The sequence below is a fragment of the Cygnus olor genome, chromosome 7 (assembly GCF_009769625.2).
Source record: "Cygnus olor isolate bCygOlo1 chromosome 7, bCygOlo1.pri.v2, whole genome shotgun sequence".
Taxonomy (NCBI): Eukaryota; Metazoa; Chordata; class Aves; order Anseriformes; family Anatidae; genus Cygnus; species Cygnus olor.
Window position 1 is genome coordinate 9,190,893 of NC_049175.1, and position 27,167 is coordinate 9,218,059.

The window sequence follows — 27,167 nt, forward strand, 5'->3', positions numbered from 1 at the left end:
GAAGGAACAGCCATGCTTCTAGAACACCTAGCTGGGAGCTTGGCTTCTGCAATCCCTGTGAGCACACAACTAGACATTGCAGCACAGCATCATCTCTTTATGATGGGTCGAAATGGAAGTAACATCAAGCATATCATGCAGAGGACTGGTGCTCAGATCCACTTTCCTGACCCTAGTAACCCACAGAAGAAATCCACTGTCTACCTCCAGGGCACAATTGAGTCTGTCTGTCTTGCCAGACAGTATCTCATGGTAAGTAGTTTCTGTTAAACTTCCTTGTAAAAATGTTAAGTTCTGGGAAAAATATGCCACTTCCACATGTATTTATTGGTCCAATATAAATTAGTTTTGGAGGGGAGGGTTTATTACTCATATTGCAGAATGCTGAATCGATTGAATGCTCTAATTTTGTTAGTGTTTTGTGAGTGCGTGTAGTTATCCAAAATATTTGCAATCTGTGGTAGTATGCTTTGAATAAAGGCCTTGGCAATATAAATGCAGCATAAGCCATTTAAATTTATGATATTTGATAACAATGTGCTCCAGAGTAGAAAGCAGATTTGGGGGGTGGAGAAGGGGGTTATTGTTAGGTGCTGGGCTGTCTTTTGTTTTTGTCAACTTGTCTTTTCCCTGTTTGTCAGGTAAGTAGGTCCCTTTGGAAGAGGCAGGGTTTCCTTACCTTCTGTGTGGGTGAGTTTTCAAGGAAAACAGAGAATTAGAGAAGATGTTTACTCACGCCAGTCTTACACTCCTTCTAGTAACGTAGCCTCAATACTATAAGCCCTTTTTATAAAAATAACTCTGGTGATGAATATTATTATTATTTGTAAAGGTTTTTGTTATATTGGCCTTTAAGCTTAATAGGAGCTTTTTGGCATTGTTGTAGTACTAATGCATGTACATGTGGTTTTTTATATGGATATTTATGAGCAACACATGGGAAGATGGGACTCAAATCCAGTTTGAAGCTGGTATCAGGATAAACCATGATACCATCAAGTTCTAAAAGTCAACATCTCTATTGTGCTGCACAGTGCTTCACTGTATAGTGGAAAGCAAAAAAGTGCCACCTTTCTCTTTGTACAGTTATAGTCATGGTTATTATATTCTGGGAGGATAGTGTCTATAAATACTAAGAAAGTCTTATTCTATGTATTTCTGTAATGAGGCTTAAAGAGTGCTTTTATGTAGGTTTTATAAGTGGAAGGAAATGCAAACAAGCTATCCTGTAAATATCAAAATATATCTTTACTCTAGAAACTTTGAATTACACAAGAGCCGTTTTATGAAATATTGAAGTCTGAGTTGTTAATTGCAAATGCAGCAGAACAGCTCTGTGTCCCAAATCATGCTGACTATCACCCGTTAAGAAGTGTACTGACATAAGGACATGGATAAATTCAGATTTGGTCTGTTTCAACTCCCATGGATTACATGTTCAGAAACTGCTGTTGTTGTTTCCAGTTTTGTAGATAAATCAGACTTAATAACGGAATATGTATTTTCAAACAAGAATTTGAAAAGCTGAAGGAAGAAGCAACTAACCAGATAAAAGCTTATCTCCATTTCCTACCTTAGTAAAAGCAGTGAGTTGTTTTTTTTCAGCTTCAGATAAAAACAAGAAAGACAGCTGTGCTAACTAGAGATAAATGGCTGCAATCACTCAGCTTCTTTTGAAGTATGTTTTGCTTGATTGTTTTCTTCTCTGACATTGTTGGGTGGAATCAAATTTCTGTGTTTTGAAGCAATTTCCTGCAAGGTGTGACTGCATGCTGGCTTTTTCCCCACGGTCAGGTTTGTTACTGGCTCTTTCCAGGTGCTCTGATTCAGCCAGAGTAATAGTTGATGCTGTTTCACAGTGAGGCAATAGAAATGTCCTGAGGAACTGAGTATGTGATTTAAAAATGAAATAAAAACTGATTTGATCTTTACAGGTGTCCTGTAAGTAACTATCTAGAAGCACCTGGACATTGATACCAAGAAAAGAAATGCCATAACCATTTTCTGAACTACTAAATTGTCATTTTCATGTGATTCTGTAATTCTCATGAGGCTAATGTTAGAGGCAGAGCTGACAATATCAACAGGAAATGTAATACTGTGCATAGATAGCATTCCTTAGAGTATGACATATGTAATGTAGTAGCACTACTTTTTTAGAAGTTGCTTAGCAGTATGTCTAAACAGAAGCTTTAATATTAACTAGTAATTAATTTAATTGAGAAGGCTGTGTGGTGTATGAATTGTGAATATCATCTCTGACAAGCGTTACAAGTCTTAGTTTCTAAGCATAAGCATATTGCTTGCAGAGTTATATTCAGTGTAGTATAGTGTTCACAGTAGTGATGGGAGCAAACTGGAGAAGGAAGAAAGAATGTGTAGTGATTTTAAATTAAATACTTAAACAAGTGAGAGGGGTTTTGGTGAAGTGTTCTTGGTTTGTCTTCTCTTCATCCCAAACCCTTTGGTTTTCTCCTGTTTTGATAATCACTAAAAATATACCAAGACTTGCTTTTTGTTAGTTTTGCATATAATAATGCAGGCTGTACTATATTATGGAGGATGTTGACAAATCACTTTTGTTCACTCACATTCTATCAAAGAGCAATGCTTGAGTTTCTCTCAACATCATCATGCAGGTGCTCTAAACACACGAACAAAACCGTAATGCAAAAATCTATCCACTTATAAAATATGACATTCCAATTTCAAAGTTTTCACTTTCCTTTTTTTCTTGCTAACCTTTTAGTTGCATCCTAATTCAGCAGGCATTTGATGAAACCTTCTGATAATACTTTCTGTAACAATTTTATGAAAACGTTTGGAAAATCCATGTATGAATTGCTCTCAGCAGTTCTGTTAAACTAAAGTCCTTTATTATTGGATTATTAATTTCAGTGTTTTAAAATAAACTCCATTTATAACTGTTTTTTCAGCTAAGTTCGTTTACTGAAGTTAAGCTGTGTTTGTCAGTCTTTGTAAAGTCAAAATAATTAAGATATCTTGCTTTAATTTTCCTTAAGTTAAAATTACTTCAATTATTTAGGTTTGGAAAGTACTCTGTAGCTCTAGGTGGTACTGTTAAGAAGGGCTATGTAAATATAAAATACTGAGCTAGTGATCTGAAGAATATACCGATTAGCTGCTTTTTGTTCTGAAAAAAAAATTATAGAAACAGGAAACTCACTAAATATGACCACTTTCTAAAATGTACATTACTGTTTTTTCTGATATGCGTGATATTTACTTTGTGTGTGAGTCTAAATTCTCAAAGTTGGATTTGTCTTTCACTGTTACCCTCTGTTCTGATTTTATGAGCAATCTAATAATCCCAAGATATCTTGTGAAGGGCTGGGGTGGATTTTCTGTTCCCCTTTCCCCTCCCCTTCTTCGGTTGTGTTTTTGTTTTGGTAGGGATTTTTTTCTTAATTTTTGGCAGGTTACTTACAATTTTACTATTTGAAAGGTTTCAGAGTTGTCACCTATATCACTGGAAAATACTGATGTAGCTACAGAGGATGGGGGGAAAAGAAAGGTAAAAGTTGAGCTTTAGACAATAATGAGTTGCAGAAACCTTTTTTTATTACAAACTTAGTTTATTGTGGACTGTTTGAGTGCTACTATCTGTTCTTGACAATATTTTATTCTGATTTGATGTATAATAGTTGTTTCTGAATTTGAATCCTCCAGGCACCTTTAATTTTGCATAGGCAGCTGGTGTGGGGGCATGTATGAGCTTACTGTGACGGTCAAAATCTTAGGGCAAAAATATACTGTTGTACTGTTGCAGGCAATGAGGTAGCTTTACTTAATTTCATCCATGCTTTTTATTCTGAACTTATAATACCATGATGTACATGTGTACAATCTATGTATTTCAATTTATTGCCAACATTAATGTGGAAGCAGCGTAGGTTATAAGTTTTATGAATTTTTGAATGTCTTTTCAGGGTTGCCTTCCTCTTGTGCTCATGTTTGATATGAAGGAAGAAATTGAAGTAGAACCACAGTTTATAACACAACTAATGGAGCAGTTAGATGTCTTCATAAGCATTAAGCCGAAGCCAAAGCAACCAAGCAAGGTTGGTGAGAAGCTAATATATTCTTTTTAGGCTTTCATGCCAGCTTTTCAGAGCTGATGAGCTGACATGTCTGCCCCTCCTCCCTGACTTAATGGATCATAAATGTGTAAAATGCATATATATATTTTCCACTTGAAATATCAATTGAAATGTTATAACAGTTCTCCTTTATGGCAGTTTGAATTTTTCGTTAAATATTTGACAATACAGAGATTATTTTTTTTATGGAAGATACTGATAAACAACCAAAAAAATTATGGGGAGGCAAATTTGAAACACTTTTTTTAATAGAAATTTGCCTTCGATCACATCATCTCTGCATAACTGCAGTGTTTGTTAGCAATCAATTTCAAAAAGAAAAAAAATCTACTGTGAGAAAAACTTGTCTGCATGAGAAGTTGGAAAAAAAAAAAAAAACAACACAAGAAATATAACTGCAAATTTATTAGAAGGATAGATATTCTTTGTAAAAATACTCAGATGAACATGAAGAGGAAACCCGCCCAGTTACCTGCATTGTTATGTCTGCCATAAAAGACAAATTTCCAAGTATTAAGTGACTGTTCCATTGTGTTAGTGGTTTAGTGCCCCTGTGTAGGGATATATAAAATCAATACACCATACATTGTGTGGAGAATGTACCGAAACAAATGGTTTTTTTTGGTAACTTAGTTTTTCAGGTGTTCCTTACTTTTTTTTTCCAGACAGCTAGAACTTTAATAGCTTTCATATAAACCTTTTTTGTCTGCTTTGATATATAGACTACTGATAAAAGAGAATACAAGCCTTTAATTATTGGCTTACTTCTCTAGATCTTGCTAGGCACTGGTTTTCCTTGTTTTTTTCTTTGGTTTGATTTTTGATTTGTTTTTTCTTCCCCCTACAGTCTGTGATTGTAAAAAGTGTTGAACGAAATGCCTTAAATATGTATGAGGCACGGAAATGTCTCTTGGGACTTGAAAGTAGTGGAGTCACCATACCATCAAATCCCTCTACTGTCTCATGCCCTGTTGGTCTTTCCTGTCCTGGTTTGGATATCCTGTCCTCAGCAGGACTAGGACTCACTGGACTTGGTATGTATTTTATTTTTATGTATATGTTTACATGTGTGTATATATACCTATATACACATTTACGTGTGTACATATATGTACATGTGCACACATTTGAAACTTAATTCACGTGCACTTTAAAAATATACATATTTAGTTTTTGTGCAAAACCCAGATGTGTTTTTGCATAAGGACTTGTGTTAAAGCATTAGATTATTCCAAAAGCATCTGGCCTTTCAAGGGCTTGTTGTTGTAAAAACTTCCTCCAAGGCTTTCATAATCAGCAGCATGACTCATCTCTGTAGAAAATCATCCAGAAGCCTGCAAACCACTCAGCTGAAAAGGAAAGGAGGGGAAATGCAGGTGATATAGGACACTACATCTGTGATTTTCAGAGGAATCTTTTTCAAGTGATTTTTTTTCCTTTGGCAATATTGCGATGTATGAGGTTGCCTTGAATTTGGGTGGGTACTTATGTTTGTCAACTGTAACATTAAAGTGCACATACCCAACACAACATTTCAGTTCAGTGCAGATGCTTTGATTTACAATAGTTAGTCCAGTAGATGGGCATAAAGGATGCTACAGTTCTTCTTACGTTTCCCAGTTTAAGAATCCTTGTACTTTGTTTTCTGCACCAAGTAAACAGCAGGTTTAATGTTAAAATATGTCTGTGAAATGTATGAGGGTGCTACTTTGTTTTTTTTGTTTTTGTTTTAATTAGTACTTGAAAACTTGTAATAATGTTTTTCACTAAGTCTTAGCTGAATATTCACATGCGCAACTTTTTGCAGGCCTTTTAGGTCCAACAGCCCTGTCGGTCAACACCTCAACTACTCCAAACTCTCTGTTGAATGCTCTGAATAGCTCTGTGAGTCCCCTACAGAGTCCAAGTTCAGGCACACCTAGCCCCACATTATGGGCAACATCTCTTGCTAACACGAATGCCACAGGTTGGTAGAAGTTAAATTAAATGAATTGTTCAGCAGTAACTTGTAAGAATGACAACTGAAAGTCCAGAATTTTTCATTTATTAAAGCCTTAATTCTTAAGTTTATATTCACACAGATGAATAAATATCAAAATTTGAAGCTAGAACTTTATATACGTTTATAACCTGTTGTTGCATACAATGTTTTGATGTTTTAGGTAAGAAACAGCTAACTCACAAAGTAACAGTTAGAGCATTTTGGTTTTGGCATGCAATTCTAAAGGCAACTTCTTCAGTAATGTGTTAAAGCTATATAAAGATAGACATTTATTTGAAGTATTAAGTGAGAATTTTTTAAAATGAGAAAATTATTCAGAACATGACCAAAATTTGTTGCAGGTTTCTCTGCTATTCCACACCTAATGATACCATCTACTGCCCAAGCAACTTTAACTAGTATTTTGCTGTCTGGAGTACCTAGTTATAGTCAGAACACTCCATCTCCACCACCTGGCTTGACTCCTGTTGAAGTCCATGTCAACGGCCTGCAATCAGAAAGTAAAAAAGGGTCACCTTCTTTAAATGGTCACGTGAAGGTAAGTGACATGATCTCTGGAGAACCAGATCTGTTTGTAATGAACCTGTTCTAAGAAAGTTAGGAAAAAAAAATAGCTTCATTGGCAGATTCTTAAACCTACTAAGTTTCTACATAGAACAGTAGTGTTATAACATCTTTATATTCTTGAAAACATGTCCCATGTTGAAAAATTGGAAATGAAATTTCTCCTGTATCAGAAATGAATCTCTTGCTTTCTTGCACAGACAGAAAAGCAAACTTTGCAATATTTTCTTAAGCATAAAGCATAAAATCACTTCCATTTTTGACAATCATTTCAGACCTCAAATATCAAGTATGCTGCACTGTCTGCCACATCACTGGGAGAAAATGTGTTGAGCACAAACCACAGTGATTCGGCAAGACAAACAAGTACTCACGGTGCCTCAGAACAAGTAGCTGCCAAGTCAAATAGTGCAGAAGGTAAGACTTTGACGTTCTGTTCTTTTGTCTGGTGGTGTTTGTGCAACCTACATATAGTTCATGAAACAGAAATGCACAATTAATATAGTTAATTAAATGAACACATGATGCCTGTGCATTGGTTGTGCGGCAATGCTGAAGGAAAATATCTTTTGGATCTCACGGATCTATTGTCAAGAAAAGTAAATTGTGCTAACAGAGCCATGCTGATGATAGAAACACCTTAAGTTAACATAAATATGCTTTTATCATTTTATTTACTCCCCATATTATTTTTATATTATTTATCTAGGGAAAAAATCTATAACAATTTTAGTATTTTTTATAGCAGCTTCACTTCATAGCTTAAACCAGTAGAGAATTTTTTTAGCAATGTTTTATTTTTGCTCTTCAATGAATGGAAAGAAATAACGACTTTTGAGAGAGTTATTCTTGCACAAAATTATGTGTAGATCAAACTTAGATGACATCAGCAGACAGAATTAATTTGCTATTTATAATAAAACCTCAGTTTTTTCCTTTAGCTGTTCAAATGCAGCATAATGATCTGTTCCTTCATCTATGGAGGGAAGGAAAGCAAGTTTCATTTCAAACTTCTGTGCAGGTTTGTGTAAAGGCCCTGCTTCCCTTTCAAATACTGATCAACATGGAGATGTTCTTTTCTTAATGCTTGTAGCCGTCTGAAATACTGATTTGAATAAATGGTACATTGCCCAATTAAGGCAATTAATATTTGCAAAAATACATTCTAGAAGTATTTATATATTAAGTGGGGACCTTTTATTCCAGCAAAGATTATATGAGCACCTGACAAGGTTTATTAAAACTGGATACCAAATCAAATTTGTTTGAAATAGTCATTCTGATTATCTTTAAATTTGATATTAACTAATATTACTTGCCTTTTACTTGAATAAATAAAGGGAAATACTTACAAGATATGGTAGACACACTACATTAATATTGATGCTTTTTTTCTGTGTATCTGAAATTACATTTTTGATTTACCTCAGGCCAAGTTTTAACTCTGAAGACTAGGTTAATAAGAAGAGCAATTTTTTTAGTAGTTATCACTTTACTAAGCACACTAGAATATAAGAGGAGTTTTGTTTAACTGTTCTCTTTATTGGCCTTATAGGTTGCAATGATGCTTTTGTAGAAGTGGGCATGCCAAGGAGTCCATCACATTCAGCAAATACCAGTGACCTGAAGCAGATGATGAGCTCTTCCAAACAGGCGTGTACAAAGAGGCAAACAGTTGAATTACTGCAAGGCACCAAAAACTCTCACTTACAGTAAGCTGAAAGTGCAAATACAGATTAATGGAACTATCTTGTGTTTGAAGATAGATGTTTCAGTCATTAGATGTTCAAAGAGCTGTCTTAAATTGAGCTTGGCTTGTTTACTATGTCCTCCACTTTGTCTTTTGTTTGTAAACTTTGAATACTTTTTGTACATATTAAGAATTTTTCTCTTTAGTTTGTGTCCCTGTCTGAAGGGATGAAAAAAAAACACCTTGTCTTCCCCACAAAAGGGTGGGCATTTTTTTCAGAGGAACTTTCATTAGCTATTTCTAAAGGATATGTTTTTGCACATCCCCTTCTTATTGATTACATTGAGAACAATTCTTAAGTTCCAGCCTTTTTGCTTTTGTGTGTACTTCAGGCTGTTTTCTTTGTAGAAAAATGACTTTCAGGACATAACAGCATGTTCCCAATGATTTTTTTGTTTGTTGTTTTTTTTTTAAATGACCCAGCAGTGGGAAAGGCCCTTTTGAGTCATAATACATCTTGGCAATACAGGTTTTGTTCTTAATGTGATGTTTTGTGCAATCTCCTTTAAGTAGTATTAAGTAGTTTTGGGAACTGCTTATCATGACTCTTGAGATGCATATTTTCTTTTACCTCATTTATTTACACTGTTAAAGCTGTAATATCTATTTCATTAATTCTGCTCTCATTAGCAGAAATCCTGGGATTTCTAAACTATCAGGCTCAGTTGTTTGTATGTCTTGTTCTTTTTGTCGTGGATTTAGTCTCAACATTTCTTTAGGGTTTTATTCTTCTGGGAGTAATCTTTTAAAACATGATTACTTCTATCTGCTTTGAAGTAAGAGTTTACACTTGCTTTAAAACAGGCATAAGATAGGGCTTTTTTTCAGAAGAAAGAATTCCAATATGAGGTACATTGGCATGCAGGATCATGATTGTTGAAGCGTTGCACCCATGTTATCTTTCTTAGTTCCCACTTAGATGTATCTCTCTTCCTACTACTGTTAGTTTGTTTAGAAGTGTTGAGCTGCTAGCCTGAGCAAAGCTGAACAGCATAAAGCCACACTATGTAGGGATTGCCTGTAATGATTCCTGACACCAGAAAGCTTCAATCTTACTTGATGATCTCATACTTGGTAATATAGGCAGCAGCAATATGTGTTGTTTCACCGTTGGAGAAAAAATGGTACATAGTGAAGGAAAAATGAGACTTAGGGAATATTGGGGAAAAATGTTGATATTTGTATACTACTGGCTTTTGTTGAGTTTTGCTGCCAGACTTCTTGAAGTAAAGCTCAGTTATGACAATTGCATTGAATATTCACTGCTTGTGAGAGAAAGATTGGAGTTAATACTGACTTTGTTCCATAGTACTACAGAGAGGTTGCTCTCAGATGCAGAGTTAAGTGCTTCTGAAAGTCCTATGGCTGACAAAAAGGCTCCTGGAAGTGAGCGGGCAGCAGAGCGAGCAGCAGCTGCCCAGCAGAACTCCGAAAGAGCACGTCTAGCACAGCCATCTTATGTAAATATGCAGGTATGTTTCCTAAATAAACCCAAATCTACTGCAAAACTTGGTAATTGCAAAGTGTATGTATTACACAGTGCAAAGGAAACTGGCTAGCAGACTGACTTGCCATTAATGTTTCAGGAATGCATTTCCCAGCAAAATTGTTCATTCTTTCAAGATGTGGGTTGTATTTAGGTTGACTGGTTTGTTTTCGTATGCAGAAATCATGTTGAGGTGGCTGGTCTTGTGAGTTTAGACAAAATGGAATTTCCAGTTGCGGTAAGGTATGGTGATATACAGGAGGCTTCTTTCAATGTGTAATAGCGATAACTTCTGTTTTTAACTTTACCTTTCCCTTAGTTCTCAGATGACATCCCAAGGTACCATACATTACAGAAGGAAGAAAATCTTATTTTTGTGTTGAAACTGCTATATGATTACTGGCTATTTTTGGCATAATACAGCAAGACCTTTTCAAATAAGTAAATACCATCATTACCTTCTCATAGAAACTTAATGGAGGAGAAATATTAATCTCTCTAAGTCTTTGTACTCCAAAGAAAGCAAGAAAAAAAAATTAGTTCGGTCTTCAACTTAACGTCTGAAGGGGGGGAGGGAACTATTATGCTTCTGTTGAGCTTAAATAAATAAAAATTCAGCACAAAAAACTATATGGCTAATTAGTCTACTCAAACATCTTAAATGTGTGTAAAATCTTATATCATTACTTTAAGATGAGTGATAACATGAAAAACACTTTACAAGTTTTCATAAGCAGTGTCAAAACACTTTTTTCACTGTAGCTTCAGGTTTATCTACACGAGCATTTACTGAAGCAGCTACACCAGTTCTGTCATACAAATACGATATACTTTATTTGTAAAACAGTAATAACAGTTCTTTTTCAGTATAGATCTATCAGTGTGAGCATAACTAGACTGCATCAAGTAATGAGGCAAGACTAAGTTTGGTGTTTTGCAGCCCTTTTTCTTATCAGAGGTCTAGTTATTTTAAATAATGAGTTTAATGCTTCAGGCTAAATAATGCATTTTTGTAGTTTTGCATATTTAGACTTGCTAATCTGTAATTCAGAGAAGTAGAATGGATTTAATTGGTGACATCCAAAGTTCAAATTTTCCATTGTCTTTGGTAGTGAAAACACAAGGTTTTAAATTCTGCCAAAGCTCACCTGTTTTCCTTTTAGAAAGTGAGTGCATGGAGAGGAATCAAACTTGAAAGAAGGTTATTCAAGATAACTGTGGTACCTAGATTTGCTGTCTAAGTTATATATTGCTTCATACTGTTGGGGAATGTTTTAACTAGTAAGAATAGATGATTATGGAAGAGAAACTAGGCTTAAAAAAAATCTTACAAAACAATTGTTCTGCCCTAAGTTTCTAAATGGTGCTGTAGCCTCATGTAAATGGAAATCAGATAATTATTTAAAGTCTTTATCTATGTTTGAATAAATCTTAATCTACGCTTGAATGAGTGCTTTAGGTTTACGAGAAACTTTGTTACATATTCCTTGGCAACTTCTGAAAAACTTTGTTTTGAAAAAGAGCTAAATACTAGAATGACATTTAGTTGGAATGGTAATTAAACTATCTTCTGTGTATTTGCTTTTTAGGCATTTGACTATGAACAGAAGAAGCTACTAGCGACCAAAGGTATGTGGATTAACAGTGACTTCTGAAAAGTTTGTTGGTACATTACTGAAAGAATTTTCTGAAGGCTCAGTTCTATAATTTGATTTAATCAAATTTCAAGCTGATAGTGAAACACATGTATATTATTTTTTATGTTCCAAATTTTTTTAATACCAACATAGTATAAAGTACTCAGTGTAAACAAGTTGCAGAAAGACTCACAGCTGTAATACTTCATCTAAACCAATTTAAACTTTAGGATGTTTGTCGTATTGGCAAGGTTGCTCTACATTTCAGGAGCAGATTAAGTTATAAAATTGATAAGGGACATAACCATATCTTTGACCCGATTTAAAAAAAAAAATAAACCAAATACCCTCTTGCCAAAAGGAAAACAGAAGCACTTTGTTTTGAAACAGATGGGATTCCTTTGGCTTCAGTGCAGCCCTAAGGGGTTTACCTAACTTCTGACAGAATAAATTGTCCTCATGAAGTATAGGATTCAATCTGTGTAGCAACTGGAAGTGTTAAGGATTTGTTTGGTGTGTTGAAGCCTGTGAGCATACATGAGATCAAGATTATTATCTCTGTGTCTTTAATAAGGTTGAGATTTACCAATTTATCTTTGCATTTTTTCAGCTATGCTAAAGAAGCCAGTTGTAACAGAAGTGAGAACTCCAACAAATACATGGAGTGGGTTGGGGTTCTCTAAATCTATGCCTGCAGAAACTATCAAAGAACTGAGAAGAGCTAATCATGTATCATACAAGCCATCTATGACAACTACATATGAGGTATATAAAAAACATAGTGTAATGGAAATTTTTCTATTGAATGATGCAATTTTTTCTTTTGAGAATTGTCTGAAACTTGGTCTCAGATAAGATTTTTTAGCTTTCTTTTTAAGGTACTAAGTATTTTTATTCTGAAAAATGTTTCTTAGATAATTAACAACACATATGGAATACATTCAGCCCAACGTACAGTTAGATCAGCTGTATAAATCATGCTCTAGATCTATAGAATTCTGCTCCTGTAAAGATACTTGTTTAAAGCAGCTGAAAACAACTTATGGGACCAAATGACTCAATAATTGTAGACAGACTAGTGGTAGAAATTGTGTAACCTACTTAAAAATAATGTGATTATGTAACATGTAAGCTATATAATGTAAATTACTGCGTGGTGAAACAATGTTAGAAAAAGAAATAGTAGCAGCTTATGTTACATTCTGTTCACAAAGCTGTAGAAGTTTGCTTTATTGGTCTACTTAATTAAAAAGAAATATTCAACTGTGTTTTTTTAAAGTACTTTAGTGTTTCCCACTTGATATATGAACTTCATGTAACATTCAATTATACGTAATAGATTTGAGTACTTATACTGAGTTTGCGGTAATGACTTGGAGAAAAAAAAAGACAACCAAAATCTGTCATTTTATTTAACTGACTTTACTGATTCAGCTGGGCTGGGGGTTTTCCCCAAGCTGTGATGCACTGCTAAGGGTCTCTAAGCAGACATATAATTCTAAGACCATTTTGTGTTTTAGTCACTTGGAGTTTGCCCACGTACAAACCACAGGCTTAGCTCCTTCCCCTGAAATGTAGTGTGTTAGGACTCCTGTTTCCATTGTTTGGTATGAGCTATTGTGGAAACATCTGGGGAAAATAAAAATCATGGATTCCTTGTTATCATGCTTCTGTTTAGTAGTCTGCAATGTCATTAGTATCAGAGATCATACTGCCACCCTTCTTCCCTGCATGTACATTTTTCATGTGAAACGTGTGGGATGTACTGAGGGACTAGTCTTTGAACAGACGCGATATTGGTATTATAGTCTATGGTCTGGAAAGTTAATTTGTAAAATAAGATCACTGAACATTTAATCTCCACTGTAATATTTTACTGGGTGCTCAGAAACATTGGCCGACATCTTTTTTTGCTTTACAACTTTTAGCCGTCACGGTGCTCAAACACAATGTAGAAGCTCTGTCTTTTCTTGTTCATTTGTAAGGCTTGGAGTAAATCCATTCCTTTCTTCATTTGTTGGGTCATACTAGTCATAGTTCACACCTTCCTGATTTTGTCAATGACAAGGATCTTTTGCTTTTCTCCAGTGGTGTCAATTTTCCTGAGCAGTAGAAAAGATTAACTCCTAAATTGTGCTTTTTCAATTAGAATTTCATGCAAATATATAAAACTAAATTGATTGTTTAATTCTATCTTTTTTTTTAGCTCGTGTAAGTGTGCGGTATCAATAGTAATCTTTTTTTCGGTATATCCCCACCCAATTCCCTAATTAACTGCAGCTTTTCAGGGAATGTTGCCTTTATTGGAAACACTCTGACTCAGTGGTAATTAGAGTTGATAATTAATATTCTACAGGAATGTGAAAATCTTTTTAAGAGATATCAAAAAATTCACAAATGATTGCAGGATTGTTGTCATTGTATTGTATACAATATCATTGTCAAGTACTGTATACTTGATTCAATTCTCTCTAAACAAATGTTCTGTAGTTCTCTTCCCATGAAGGGATGCATAGACAGAGTGCTTAATGTCTCGAATTTGTATGGGAATCTGATATAATAGAACTTTTTGGAAGCAAAGTCGGAAATACCGAGCAATTTATTCTGAAGTGTAGTCTCTAAACTGTTTAAAATCTTTAAACCACATATGTTTTAAGCACACCTGCTGTTTTGGTGTCTGGCTTGAAATTTGACAATTGATCAACTGCCAAAAGGATGTTTGCAAGCATTAAAGCTGTGTTTTTAAACGGGACTGCTTCAAAGAAAACATTTGAATCACAATGAAACTTCTGTTTTCTGCCCAAATGTTCTTTCTGTGGCTTGCAGGGTTCATCAATGTCTCTCTCACGGTCCAACAGTCGGGAGCACCTGGGAAATGGCAGCGAATCTGATAACTGGAGAGATCGTAATGGGCTTGGACCCACAGCTCATGAATTTGTCTCCTCAATTGGCAGCCCCAAGCGGAAACAAAATAAATCAGGTTAATAATTTCCTAAGATCTGATTATTATTATTATTAAATCAAATTTATATCAATGAATATTGTGAATATATAATTGATATCAATGAATATATATTCAAAGCATATGCAAGGTAGTATAATATGATATACAAGTATTAGTCTGGAAAACCAAAATTTAAGGAATTTCTTTATGCAAAACATTCTTTCTGAAAGCTCTTTCCTGTCTTGGAAGGTTTTTTTTTTCCAAGGTGTACAGACTTAAAAGCTTATTTCTAGACTATCATTATTCTGCTGTTATTGATGCAGCAATACCCAAATCTTTACTGGGCTATCTGCTAGTGAGTGAAGAATGGAATTTGTGGACAGGAGATGAAGGAAACAGTTATGAGTTGGCTGGACAAATTAATATGCTTACCTTAACATACAAGTTTAGGAGTACTACTATGTAAGTTTTTGTTCATACAGTCATATAGTGGTATTGAATTTCTGCTTTGTTTTTATGCTAGTGGTTCCTAACTGCACCAGTAGTATCTTGTAATATTTCACTTTTTCCAGTACATAGTCTTGCATAATCTGCCCTAACGGTCCTACAATCAGTTTCTGTTTGGGTATGTGTTGTATTGTTTTACTCTGATACAGAGGAAATGAAGGCACTGCCTTTTACAGCCTAAAATGCCAGCCTAGTAATTGCATCATTTGTCAAACTTCATGTTCATGGTTCTAATACTGAACACTGAATAGTCTGTTCTAAAATTCTCCTCCAAAATGGATCTTGGTATCAAATTAAGTTTGGAGACTTTCTAACTAGTTTGTGCCCAGAAGACAAGAAAGCTAGCACAGCACTTGTCTACAGTGGTGTTTTTATAACTTCCTATTGGCAGTCTTTAGTGGAGGCTATTGCAGAAGGCTCTGGGACAATTGTATTTTTACTTGCGTAGGAAGGTACCCTTTTGCTGTATACTTTCTGGTGTCTGTAAACAAGTGAGGGAGTGCTTACAGTGGCCTCATTTACACAAATTCCTGATATAGTTCCAGGCAGCTATCTTATTTTTCTTATGCTGCACAAAAAAAAAAAAAAAAACACACTATCTGGTTGTGTACTATGACATACAGAAGATAAAGGATTGTGCAGCTACATCGGTTTTCTTGTTTAAAAACTTCACCCTGGAAATGCTTTTTTAAATGCACTTTTTGGCAATGTAATTTAAAATTTTATAGGGAGTGTATTTCTAGTTTTAATCTTCTATAAAACTATTTCATTCTTTTTAAATCTCTACTGTACAACAAATCATGCAGCTACTCACTGGTCCTCTACCAGGAATTGCTCCAGCATGGTATTCTCCCCATCCAGACCAAAAAGAGCAGGGTGTGATTGTTTGCAATGGTATTTTCCAAAACACCTACTGGAGAAAACAGGAGAGGACTTAAGGAGAGTGAGAAGCAGTGGCGCATTTCAGGTTTTTCCCCTATATGAGGTTCTGAAGTGCATCCACATAACTGTTTACGTAATGTGACTTTGTGTAGAAAACAAATACCAGAACTTGAGGAAAAAAAGAAACTTTAATTCTGTTCATTTTCAAAGACCACTGAAAAGTGTTTTTTGATTATTTTTTTTGCTTTCATTTTTGATGTTAAATAATCTAAATATTTTGGTAATTTCATGATCTAATTGAATGCAGCATTGGAGTGACTGAAAATTGCACATATCTGTGACGTGACTGAAAAGTGCACTTCTTCCCTTTCAGCTGAACACTATCTCAGTAGCAGTAATTACATGGACTGCATTTCCTCGCTGACAGGAAGCAATGGCTGCAACCTGAACAGCCTCTTTAAGGGATCTGACCTGCCTGAGCTGTTCAGCAAACTTGGTTTGGGCAAATACACGGATGTATTTCAACAGCAAGAGGTCAGTATTCTTTTGAAAGACATCTTTGTGTTTGTAGTGTGTTTTTACAACAGTGGTTGTTCCATCTCTTGACCAAAGCTGATGAGAAGTGTCTTGGTGACAGGATTTTCATGAGCAGCTCTATTGAAGCTTTATCATGTCTCTGAATTTCCAGATAGTGAGCTTGGGCATGGGTACTGTTTCATCCTGCAATTTTGATTTTTATCAGCAGTGAGGTCTGCACCAGTTGGTGGTCTCAGATCCACACCTGAGTGTTTTGTCCTAACAGACCATGCAAAGTGGGTATCTGCACGGACTGCCTTGTTGTTAAGAGGACTGTGCACGTGTTCATAAAGAATAAACTCCAAGAGGACCTTCCATTCATGTTGTACTTGAGTTGCTCTGTTGGTGTACCAATGTTCAGCTTGAGATATGCCTCTGGGAGAGGAAAACTGCTTTGCACGCACCAGGGGTATATTCAAGGCTAGACACAAGGCAAGCTTGTACCTCCTCCAGCACTCCAAGTCACTCGTACACACACTCATGGAGTTGTCCTGGGTCCATTGGAGTGTGTTGCTGCCATCTCAGCTCAGGGCAGCTGGATCTGGTGCATTTCCTGCCAATGCTTCTCATCTCTCTAATCTTACTGCTTACTGCTGGGGGGAATTCTGTTTCTGTGCAACCAAACTGTGTGGCAGGATCAATACTCAATCTGGGGAAATAAGTCCAACTGTGCCTCAATTGATTCTGTGTACAGTCCCTTAGGTTTATCTCTTTTGTGCTCCCCTGCGTGCTCCATAATGCCCATATTATGTAGTCATTAAAACTTTGATATTATTTTGAGGCCACTCTCGATGTGTAACTAGAGATGGCTGTGTTGGTTTCTAACATTAAAGATGGCTTTTGTTTGATGATGTTTTATTTTATTTTAACCTCAAGAGTCATTGATTAAGTGTGATGAGCCTAACAGTTAGGCCAGAATGAAAAGTAATATTTCTACTGCATTTCCATGAATTGTATTAGTAGCACACACTTTGGTACGTTGTGAAATGCTCAGTACTTTAATTAATTCAAATACATCACCAGTAGTTGAGCAATTTTCCTCTGTTAACTTTTTGAAATCTGAATCGCCTACCATATCTACCTGGTTGTTTCCAATTCATTATAGCAATTCTGATAAATACTCAAAATCAAATGTGATTATTAGACTTCTGTGCTTTTCAAAAACTGCTTACTTTTTAAGTTTCTGTCAGAGAGATAGGGTAGCAAACTGAGAAACTGTGAAGTCATTGGAACGCACTGATTGCTGTTTACATGCAGAGAACTAGTTGGCAGAAATGTAAAATGCAGTAGGAAAAAAAAATGAGGCTATCCTGATCCACATTTAACAGCTTAATGGTTTTGGGGATTAACTTGTTTTGTTTAATTTTCCTATTCTTTATCACTCTAGATTGATCTGCAGACATTCCTTACTCTTACTGATCAAGATTTGAAAGAGCTAGGAATCACCACTTTCGGTGCCAGAAGAAAAATGCTGCTTGCAATCTCAGGTAAAGAAACTACTTCACACGGGTTTTCATTTGTTGATTTTTACTGACCTACCCCTCATCAGAAGGCACTTAAAACCAGGTTTTATAAAGCTTTCATATTCCCAAATAAATTTTCAGTTGCATGGTCTGCTTGGAAAGTTGAAGCTTGGTAGAAAGTCTTTCACAGCAGATAGCGAACTCTGTTTTATTCCCCAGAACTGTGAGTCCCTACAAAATGCATGGGTTTGAATGAAACACATTACTTGATTTTTTTTTTCCAATTCACTTTAAAAGGTTGTCTCGCACCCTGTGTGCAGAAAGATGAAGGGCAAATGCTGTTTCTTCCAGTGTGCTGTACTATGCCTAGATGTGTTTTCTAATTGTAATAAATAGCATGCAATTCCATATTACATATGAATATTCTGTCTTCACTGTCTTGGCAATGAATTTGTATTGGAGAAAGTTTTCTTCAGGTAGATAGTGCAACATTAGATCATTTTTCCTTCCAATTGCATCTCTTCTGTTGTTGTTAGTGAATGCATATAAAGTGATGGCCTAAAGAAGGTAAAAATACAATGCACTTAGTTTAGCAGTCATGAAAATCTGTGATCTCTCAGTGATTTGTGTCTGTCACATCTGGTTTGCTCACAAGAACAGACAAGTGGGTAAAGAAAAAACATTTTGGATGAGCATTTGCTAATACAAACTTAGGGTGTGTATTTGAATGAGAGGTGAGCACGTTTTTTAATAAAATCCATAGTAAAATATTGTTTCAATGTTATTGTTAAAGAATCGTGCATTGGGAAATAATTGAGATGCTGATAAGTTTTTTTGTGATCTCATTTTGTATAACATGGTTGTGTTGCAACTGTACATTCTATGTGCATGTCCCTTCAGAAGACTGCAGCCTTAGTTTGGTAGCAGAACCTTTTAAAATTATTTCAGCTATGGCAATTTGATCTAAATCATCATTACAAAAAAAGTATCAACTCCACACTGTAACGGTGCAGATTAAGAATTGCAACAAATAGATGCTTGCTTCCCAATCAGCTTCTATGAAGTCTTACCCTGGCACTCATACTATCCTGATTAAACTGAATGAGTACCTCCCTGACATTTTCAGTTGATACTGTTCTGTATCTAAAATGTTCTTATTGAAATAGAAGCTTTGGGTTGTTTTGATTTGGAAAAAAAAAAATTAACACTTGTATCTGAGAGGTTTTTTGTTTACTTTGTAGAACTGAATAAAAACCGAAGAAAGCTGTTTGACCCAGCAAACATACGTGCCTCATTCCTCGAAGGTGGAGCGAGTGGAAGACTGCCACGTCAGTATCATTCGGACATTGCTAGTGTCAGCGGTCGCTGGTAGCAGTAAGTTGTGGCTCAAAAAGTCAACTGTAAAGATGGACATGGCAATCCTGTGGACAGCCTTCACTGCACACCACCCTCTGCACTTTGGAAGTTTGGGTATCAAGGACCAAAGCATTTTGTCTGCACAATACTGTGCCAAAAAAGAGAAAACACATTGTCTGTCTTTCAAAACACCAAATGTGGGTTATCTTTTACTCATGTAGATTGGACAGATTTTGCAATAATAATAATATAGGGTTCTTTGTTTAGTATTTTATTACCTATAACTATAATGTATGCACTGAATTTTTACTTTGAATGAAGGAAGAATGAAGAGCTGGGATGCCAGAGAGCATAGATTTTGGTTTTATCAAGATGGATTTTTCTGGTACTGCTTAAAATAATTATTGAGGTCTTTCTGCACTTTACATGTTCTGATTTCTTGTCCTGTGGAAATTTATTTCTTTCATTTCCATATTGATTTTTATATTGGCACTAATCAAATTTTTTTCAGATGTTCCTGCATTGTCACTTCTCACTCTAATGGTACTAGGAACTGGTTCTTATGCAGATTTTCCTTCTCTCTGTCTCCCCAGTAGCTACCTGAAGAGATTGTTCCGAAATCCAGCCGTACGGTAGTGGACCAGTCCTATTATGCTCTCATGAAGCAGTCTAGTACTGCTTGCAGTGAAATTTGCTAACTGTAACAGATGCAATGAAAGACCAAAATGGACCTTGCAATATTAACCCTTTGCGGTCATCATATTTAACTGCTGCCTGTTATGCTAAAACTGTTTTTAATGGTTGTCTCAAAGCAAAGGGCTATTTTTAGTATCCTGCCACTAAAGGACACTTATTTATATCAGACTTTTATTTTTAGATCCTATACACCTATGATATGTAACATTAAACTGATCTACTGCAGATTTATGGTAGAGAATGAAAGGCATTCATCAAACTAGAGCTCTGGGCTGTCAGTTTGATTAAATACAACTAATCTAATTTGACAAGACGGCACTGTTGCCATTTAATAAATGACGCATATTACTTACATGACTATGCATGCAGCAAATAAGTGACCAACATGAAATAGGTGTAATAGCATCTGTTTTGTTCAATTTAGATTTGTAATGGTCAGCTGCAGAAGTGTTTAAAACTCTGGAGATGAACTATTTCTGAAACAAGTTATGTTCAGCAGAGTCAATATTATAAGTGGCTAGAGCTAACTATTGCATTCTTATACTGTGAAAGTCCGAATAATTTGGCAATATTATTCCTCTGTCTTTACAAATGTCTTGTTATGGGTTTATGAAGGGTTCTCATATAATGAAGGAATTCATAAAGTGCCTCTTTCTGCAATGCAATATAAAATTTCCAAGCATTAATTTGTTGAAAAGCTTTCCCATTAGAAATGTTGTGAATTACCTCTACTGTAATGTATTATTTATGTTCAGAGTACAAGCCTTTTGAGATGGACATAAACCACTGTCAAGTGCTCTTAACAGAAGGCATTAGAGTAACATTTACAGTAGTTGGTTTTTATGCAAAAATGGGTGTGAAATAGTTTTGACACTTTCCATGGATAATTCTTTTAAGGTGAGAAAACCAAAATGATGTCTAGACAGATTTGCACACACAAAGGGAATTTAAAGAAGTTATTACTTGAGGGCATAGATGATCAAGCAATGATATAAAGCCTATTGCGGCTAGCAAAAAAAAAAAAAACTGCTCAGTACTCATTTCAGCCATATCTACTTAATGGTGTATAGCTGGGTGACTTCCACTGTAGATCAAGTAGCAGTTAGCTTCCTCCGGGTTTAAAATTGTACTTCAGATTAGAATGGGTAGAACTGCATCTTGCATGCACACAGTTGTTCACATCAAAGTTGCTGTGCTCAAATGCCATAGGTAAATATCCACTTATTTGTGAGGTATCTGCGTGTGTGTTTGTTACACAGGAAAGAGCAACTTCATGCAAACCCTTGTGGAAGCCACGATTTCTAATTCTAAAACTATTTACACTTATGCTTGCTTCTAAGCACATAGATAGCTCCATTGACGTGGACTGACTTATGTGCTTACAAATGAGCTTTCATTTAAATGTTTGCATTTTCAAGACCATTGTTTGAAAATCAAGTTGTTTTCAGTCATGTTGATTTTATAAGACCTTTTATTGAAATACTCAACAACACTTTGTACAGAACTTTCTGCAACCCCTTCTTGCTTGTTTTGCCTGAACTTAAAAGTATCAAAAAACTCTTTACACTCTTAAATTTTTAGTCTTTCATAAGTGCATACTATGTATCTAGACAGTACTATATTTGGAAACTGAACTTATTACAGTATTAAGTTGATGTGGTCTTTTGCTGAGCAGTGCTTATTATCATCTACACCAAAGTGAAGAATTTCCCATTAACAACATTATTTTCAATAGGGCTTCACACAAAAAAAGAACACACTGGAAAAAAAATTTCTCACTTATTTTGATTCCACAAAGGGAATATGACAGTACAGCATACCGTATTGTTAGTGTTGTATTATGCACAAATATGAGTTGCTACATAAAAATGTTAGTTTTAAATCTGTGCCTTAATAGTGACCAGTTATCTGTAAATATAGAGCAGATACAGATTGTATTTTTGTGGGTTGTGTCCTTTTAGTGATTTTTAAATAAAAAATGAAATTAAAACATTAAAAATGGGAATTTTCAAAACTAATCAATGCTCCGTAAAATAAATTTATATAACTCCCTTGTATTCTGATTGGTTAATGAAGTATTTTTATTTAGACCCAATTCCAGGGATGCTTGCTTGTTAATAAAATATCAAAAGCAGTATTTCACATAATTGCAACATGTTTCTTTCACATGCTAGTACTCTGTTCTACTGTTCTTTTTGTATCACATGCAATATGTTTGGCTTTTAAATGAGAACACTTTTTGCTATACCTCATTAAAAGAATAATGCAAAAGGGATTAAATTATCTCAGGTTCAATTCAGAGCAGGTCTTAATGGCTTGGCTTATGCAAGTTTTATTCTTTCTTTTGGCCTTCCCATTTTAAGGACTGTGGTTGGTTTGTTTGTATTCTTTTGTGATGGTCATTACACTATCACTTTCAGTGTAAAAGAGAACTCAATTCTTGAAAAGCAATAGGAATTCTTTATTTGGGATGCTGGCCCTGGAACCGGTCGAAATCTAGCAAGAGGAATAGCTTTCCCACTGAGGTAATATGCATCAATCTTGTCTGTTTGTTTGAAATGTAGTGAGATGCATTTAATGTTACTTACCTCACACAGTATGTCCAAGCACTTCATGATGTCTGTGTTTTCTTTTGTTAATTATTTTGTACACACAGCTTTCCACTTACTCAAATTACAGTATTCCTGGATCACTGACCTCTTAAAAATGCTTTCTGCAATTCCCAGTACATATTCAGGAAAATGATGCAGGAACAGGGACAGATCAACTCTTCCCTTGAAGGCAACCAAAGGCTGTGGTACTCAGCACCAATTCACAAGGCATTGGCATAAATTAAGTGGGAATTGCAGAGGCAGGTGGACCTGCAAATTGCACAGTGCTTCTGATGCCTGAGCGATAATTAACTACAGGGATCTGAAACAAGATGGTTTCATTTGCAGACTGTTTATTTGGTAATTTATTCTAATGGAACTACTGTGTGGCTACAGTTAGCAGAGTGGTAAAGATGGTGTGGGAAGGAGGAGGAGCAGTGACGGACCATCAGAGCTGAATGGCCATTCTTCACGCAGTGCAAGCAGTGTTCCTGGCAGCTGGTGTGGCAAGGCATGAACAGGATTGCTCCTTCACTGAAGAGGCTTTGCTGTCCAGATACTCATCACTTCGCTCTTCAACCAGTCAGAAGAGCAAAGCTAGTGATCTTCAGTCTGAAGAGGAGGAGGATGTACTAAGAAATGTTGGCTATACACAAGAGAAAATAGATATTCTAAGCTGTGTAAAAGTTAACAATGGGACATCCATCCTCACTGTTTGACCCAACTCTAATCAATTGCTTGGTGGAGAGGACTGTTATCTTTACAAAGTCTTGGAAAAAATGGCTACAGAAAGTGTATGAGTCCTGTTGCAGGCTGGCTGGGAAAAGCGCAGTAGGTGAGGATATTCAGAAATGTGTGCTTTTACTATAAGTACAGTAAGTAAGCCAGGAAGTATTTGTTTCCAGACAGGTTTGGACCCTGTTACAGCTACCTTTTCTCAGTGAAGAACCAGTCACAGGCATCTGAGCAGAAGAAAGGTTTGGTTTTTTACCTGAGACTGCACAGCTCTTGATTATTTGAGAAGAGGGAAAAACAGTCGGTCTTCCGGAAGTCTGTGATGTGCATGATTGCTGTCTACAATATTTTCCATAGCTTCTCTGAAGTAAGAGAACTGTACAGACACGTAGGCAGCTAGGGAAGGTGTCTGAATTGGTTGAAACATAAATGACCTCTTACTCTGATATGGGGTTAATTGTAAATGTTTTTCATAAGCTAATATTTCTTTACCTGCTGTATAAGAGGTGGACGATAGCATTTAATGTCAAAAAAAAATCATATAATGTTAATTTTGCAAGTTTAGAAAACAGGTTATTTCTTTTACTGTCTGTTCATTGACACCATTTTCTTCTATTTTATGATAGTTTGCTAATGAGTCTAATATTTTCATTATTGAAATATTTTATTGTTAAAGGTTCTTCAAGACAAGTACAAACAGAAGAATGGTCTTTTGGAAGTGCCGGTAACCAGTCAAGCAATTGCTCCAGCAAACAGCAAGATGAAACTGATAGCTACAACAAGGATATGAGAAACATGTTGATCAGATACAAAACCAGCAGGAAATCAATGGCTACACACATTGAAAGCTGGCTGAGGGAGGAAGCGCTCCTGAGTAGCTAGAAAAGGTACCTACTTAAAACAACTCATGCAGTATCTGGTATAGAAATAAAAAAGATAGTTTTCAGATGGATGCACCCCAAGAGTTCATAATGCAGGACCCTCTGAGCTGCGGGCAATTCACGTGTTGTTCACCCTCTCTGACAAACAGAGCCTGAAGGTACACACTCATTGCCCCACTTTACTTGCCAGAAGTGGAAGGTGTTCACGTTTGGCAGAAGTCAGGGTCTGGACTGCAGACTCAGGTCTAGCTTCCGGTACTAATCCTATTGAAGAATACATTTACCACTGCATTAAAGATTGCTTAGTAATTCTGGAGTGGACTTAGCACTTAGCAATTCAGAAGTCAAATCAATTGCTGATAAAGTTGTAGATCGGTGCTTACATTTATTTTGTCTTCTGTCCTCCTCTGGATACAGCTCAAAGCAGTTTTAATTAACCCCAACTTAGTGAAGAATGAACGTAAATCCATTAAAGAAATTTTCTGTTTAAAAAGTCATGATGTTGCTTGTATGAATGGGGCATAGCAGGAAACCCTGCTTAAGTAGTAAGTATCCATGTGTGCTCCCCATCTTCTGTATATTGCAACATGAATGGATTTTACAGGTTTTGGAAGAATAAATATTCCTTATTCAATATGCCCAAGTTTAAATGAAGGTTTTTGTGGGTATTGCAGAAAAGGACCTCTGTTTTCTTGTTTCCTAGTCCAATGGTCATTTTTCCTCTATCTCATATGTTATGTAACAGACTTTACTACTACTACTACTACTACTAATAATAATAATAATAAACTTGTGCTTTTGGCATAAACTTCCTTTATTTTTGTCTTGGCTTAAGATACTATCTGGGACATTTCTGCATCTAAAAAAATACATCCCAGAAGTTGAAGTGGCTTTTTGAATATCATGATTTACCATTGTACTAAGGAAGATCTGAGTTTATCTTTGTCTCCTGTCTCCTACAGACATACCAACGTTTCTGTTTATAGTGTTTCTGGTTTTCTGGTTTTACATGATTTAATAAAATCAACACAGCAAATTTTAGAAGTCAAAATAAAGTAGAACAGTCATATTTGCCATTTGAATATTGACACTGACATTAGGAGGAGTCAATAGCTGTTAATTTTTTCCTCACCTTGAAGAAAGTAAACTGTTAAAGAACAGACTCAGATGTTAAACTATTTACTGTAATAAATTTCAGCAGCAAAGCAACAACAAGTAACTCAACTTTTCATCAAAAAGCAAGTTTTCACCTATGAGGAAAAAAATTGTTTGCAAATTTTGTTTCTCAAATTAGTCCCAAAAATACACTAAAATTTTTGCAATTTCATGTATGTATATTTATAGCGTATTGTTTTGTTACTCCAAGTATCCTTTAGAATATCTTGAGCTATAATTATCAGAACTATTCTATGAATTTCATTTGACAATTGAATCAGAGTAAATCTTATTTATGCTGGGAAACGAATATACTTGGTTATGAAGATTCAGAACTTTATACACTAGTCAAAGCGTCAGTTGGTGTCAAGCTTCTCTGATCTTCCAAGGAGTAAGATTTGGGCAATATTTGTTCTACTGAGAGATGCAGAGTGATTCCAGATGTTTGACCAAAACATGAAAAAAGATTAATACGTTGTGATGGAAACTACCTAGCTTGTGCCAAAACTGTGTTGCAACTTAATGGAAAGTAACAGATGGAAAAAAAAAAAAAAAACACAATATGAAAAAAAAGAACCAATTATGTAATGAAGTAAAAATTTGTCATTTCTAACAATGGGTGATGAATGTTTTAAGAAATAAAGTCACCACTAGTATAATAACCCAAGGACCAGGAACTGATATGGATATCGTTATAGTTTTTTGCTCTGATAAAAAATAACTTTGTCAGCCTTTGACAAGAAAGAGAGAAGATTTGAAAAGGCCTGAAATGGACGTGGCACAAATTTATTGTTCCTAAAACAAAAGCATCCCAAGGAAAACACAGTCTCAAGCTGTATAGAGACCATCTAGAGAAATATAGGAAAAGATACAAGATTTTTGAGAAGGATGATATAAGAAACCTTCAGTGTTAATCAGCATGACAGTAAATCTTGCTGTATGTAATGTTAATGCACTACAAGAAAAGAAGAGATGACCCTGAGAATGAATGCATTTCAAAGTAAATGAAGTTTAAAATTCAGATTGAGCAGAACATCCACAACCTTCAACTAGCAGGAATCTTTTTCTACCATGCAGTACAATGGTTTTTGGTTTCTCCAAGAGTAAGCTTCTATTTTAATGCCTAAGCTCACCTCACTGTGAAGTTGCTATTGCAGGTACCAGAAAGATCCTTACTCTGAAACAGCCTGGATGACAGTTCAGTATTAAAAATGTAGATTCTTTTCATACTGAAACATATTTTCAGTGTAGTTCAGTGTCTAAAAATCAGTACAAACAAAGATAACACAGTAAGCAACCCTAAACTGTTGACAATTTGAATCTTGCTTGGAAGCTGGATGGGAGGCAATTAGCTGACTAGTCTGTTTGGGCCAATAGATATTTTTGTTCAACTACATTAGAATTACCTTTGTCCTTGCAGTGTTTTTCCTTCCACCAAATGATAACAATAGCCAGGATGCTGGAATACTGAAGGCATCTATCATGTAAGAAGGCTCCTTCTGAGTGCGCCTCCAGCACTGGTTTATCTTCCATCTTCACTGAAAGTGGTTACAGATGCTCCATTGTTGATTCAGTGCTTTTTTTCCATCATACTTTTGGACTCCAAATGCTAGAAAGAGCTGTATTTTTAAATTTTGCATGCAGTTTCATGAGCTTCTTGCTTGTACAAGCACAGCATTGACTTTTCCTATGAGTGATTAATGTGGAGAATATCCAGAACCACTAGTGTGGATGAGAGCTTTGAAGGCTTTTTTTTTTTTTTTTTAGGGGATTTGAAAGTCATGACTGCAGAGTGGAAATAACACTTCTGGCACTGCTGGC

The 27,167-nt window shown here is 35.6% G+C and overlaps 1 protein-coding gene across 4 annotated transcripts in view; it reads left to right on the forward strand.

Moving 5' to 3' along the window:
* The window catches only part of BICC1 (BicC family RNA binding protein 1), a 118,467-nt gene extending 96,349 nt beyond the window's left edge, over positions 1-22,118 (forward strand). For all 4 annotated transcript variants that reach the window (XM_040563651.1, XM_040563649.1, XM_040563652.1 and 1 more), the window contains exons 8-21: positions 1-252; positions 3,951-4,082; positions 4,969-5,155; positions 5,929-6,087; positions 6,465-6,661; positions 6,963-7,104; positions 8,243-8,399; positions 9,747-9,909; positions 11,513-11,552; positions 12,171-12,325; positions 14,387-14,540; positions 16,267-16,427; positions 17,857-17,956; positions 19,174-22,118. In XM_040563651.1, coding sequence (XP_040419585.1) covers positions 1-252; positions 3,951-4,082; positions 4,969-5,155; positions 5,929-6,087; positions 6,465-6,661; positions 6,963-7,104; positions 8,243-8,399; positions 9,747-9,909; positions 11,513-11,552; positions 12,171-12,325; positions 14,387-14,540; positions 16,267-16,427; positions 17,857-17,956; positions 19,174-19,304 — 2,130 coding nt within the window. In that variant the 3' untranslated portion in view covers positions 19,305-22,118. The remainder of the gene's footprint in view (positions 253-3,950; positions 4,083-4,968; positions 5,156-5,928; positions 6,088-6,464; positions 6,662-6,962; positions 7,105-8,242; positions 8,400-9,746; positions 9,910-11,512; positions 11,553-12,170; positions 12,326-14,386; positions 14,541-16,266; positions 16,428-17,856; positions 17,957-19,173) is intronic.
* The last annotated feature ends 5,049 nt before the right edge of the window (positions 22,119-27,167 follow it).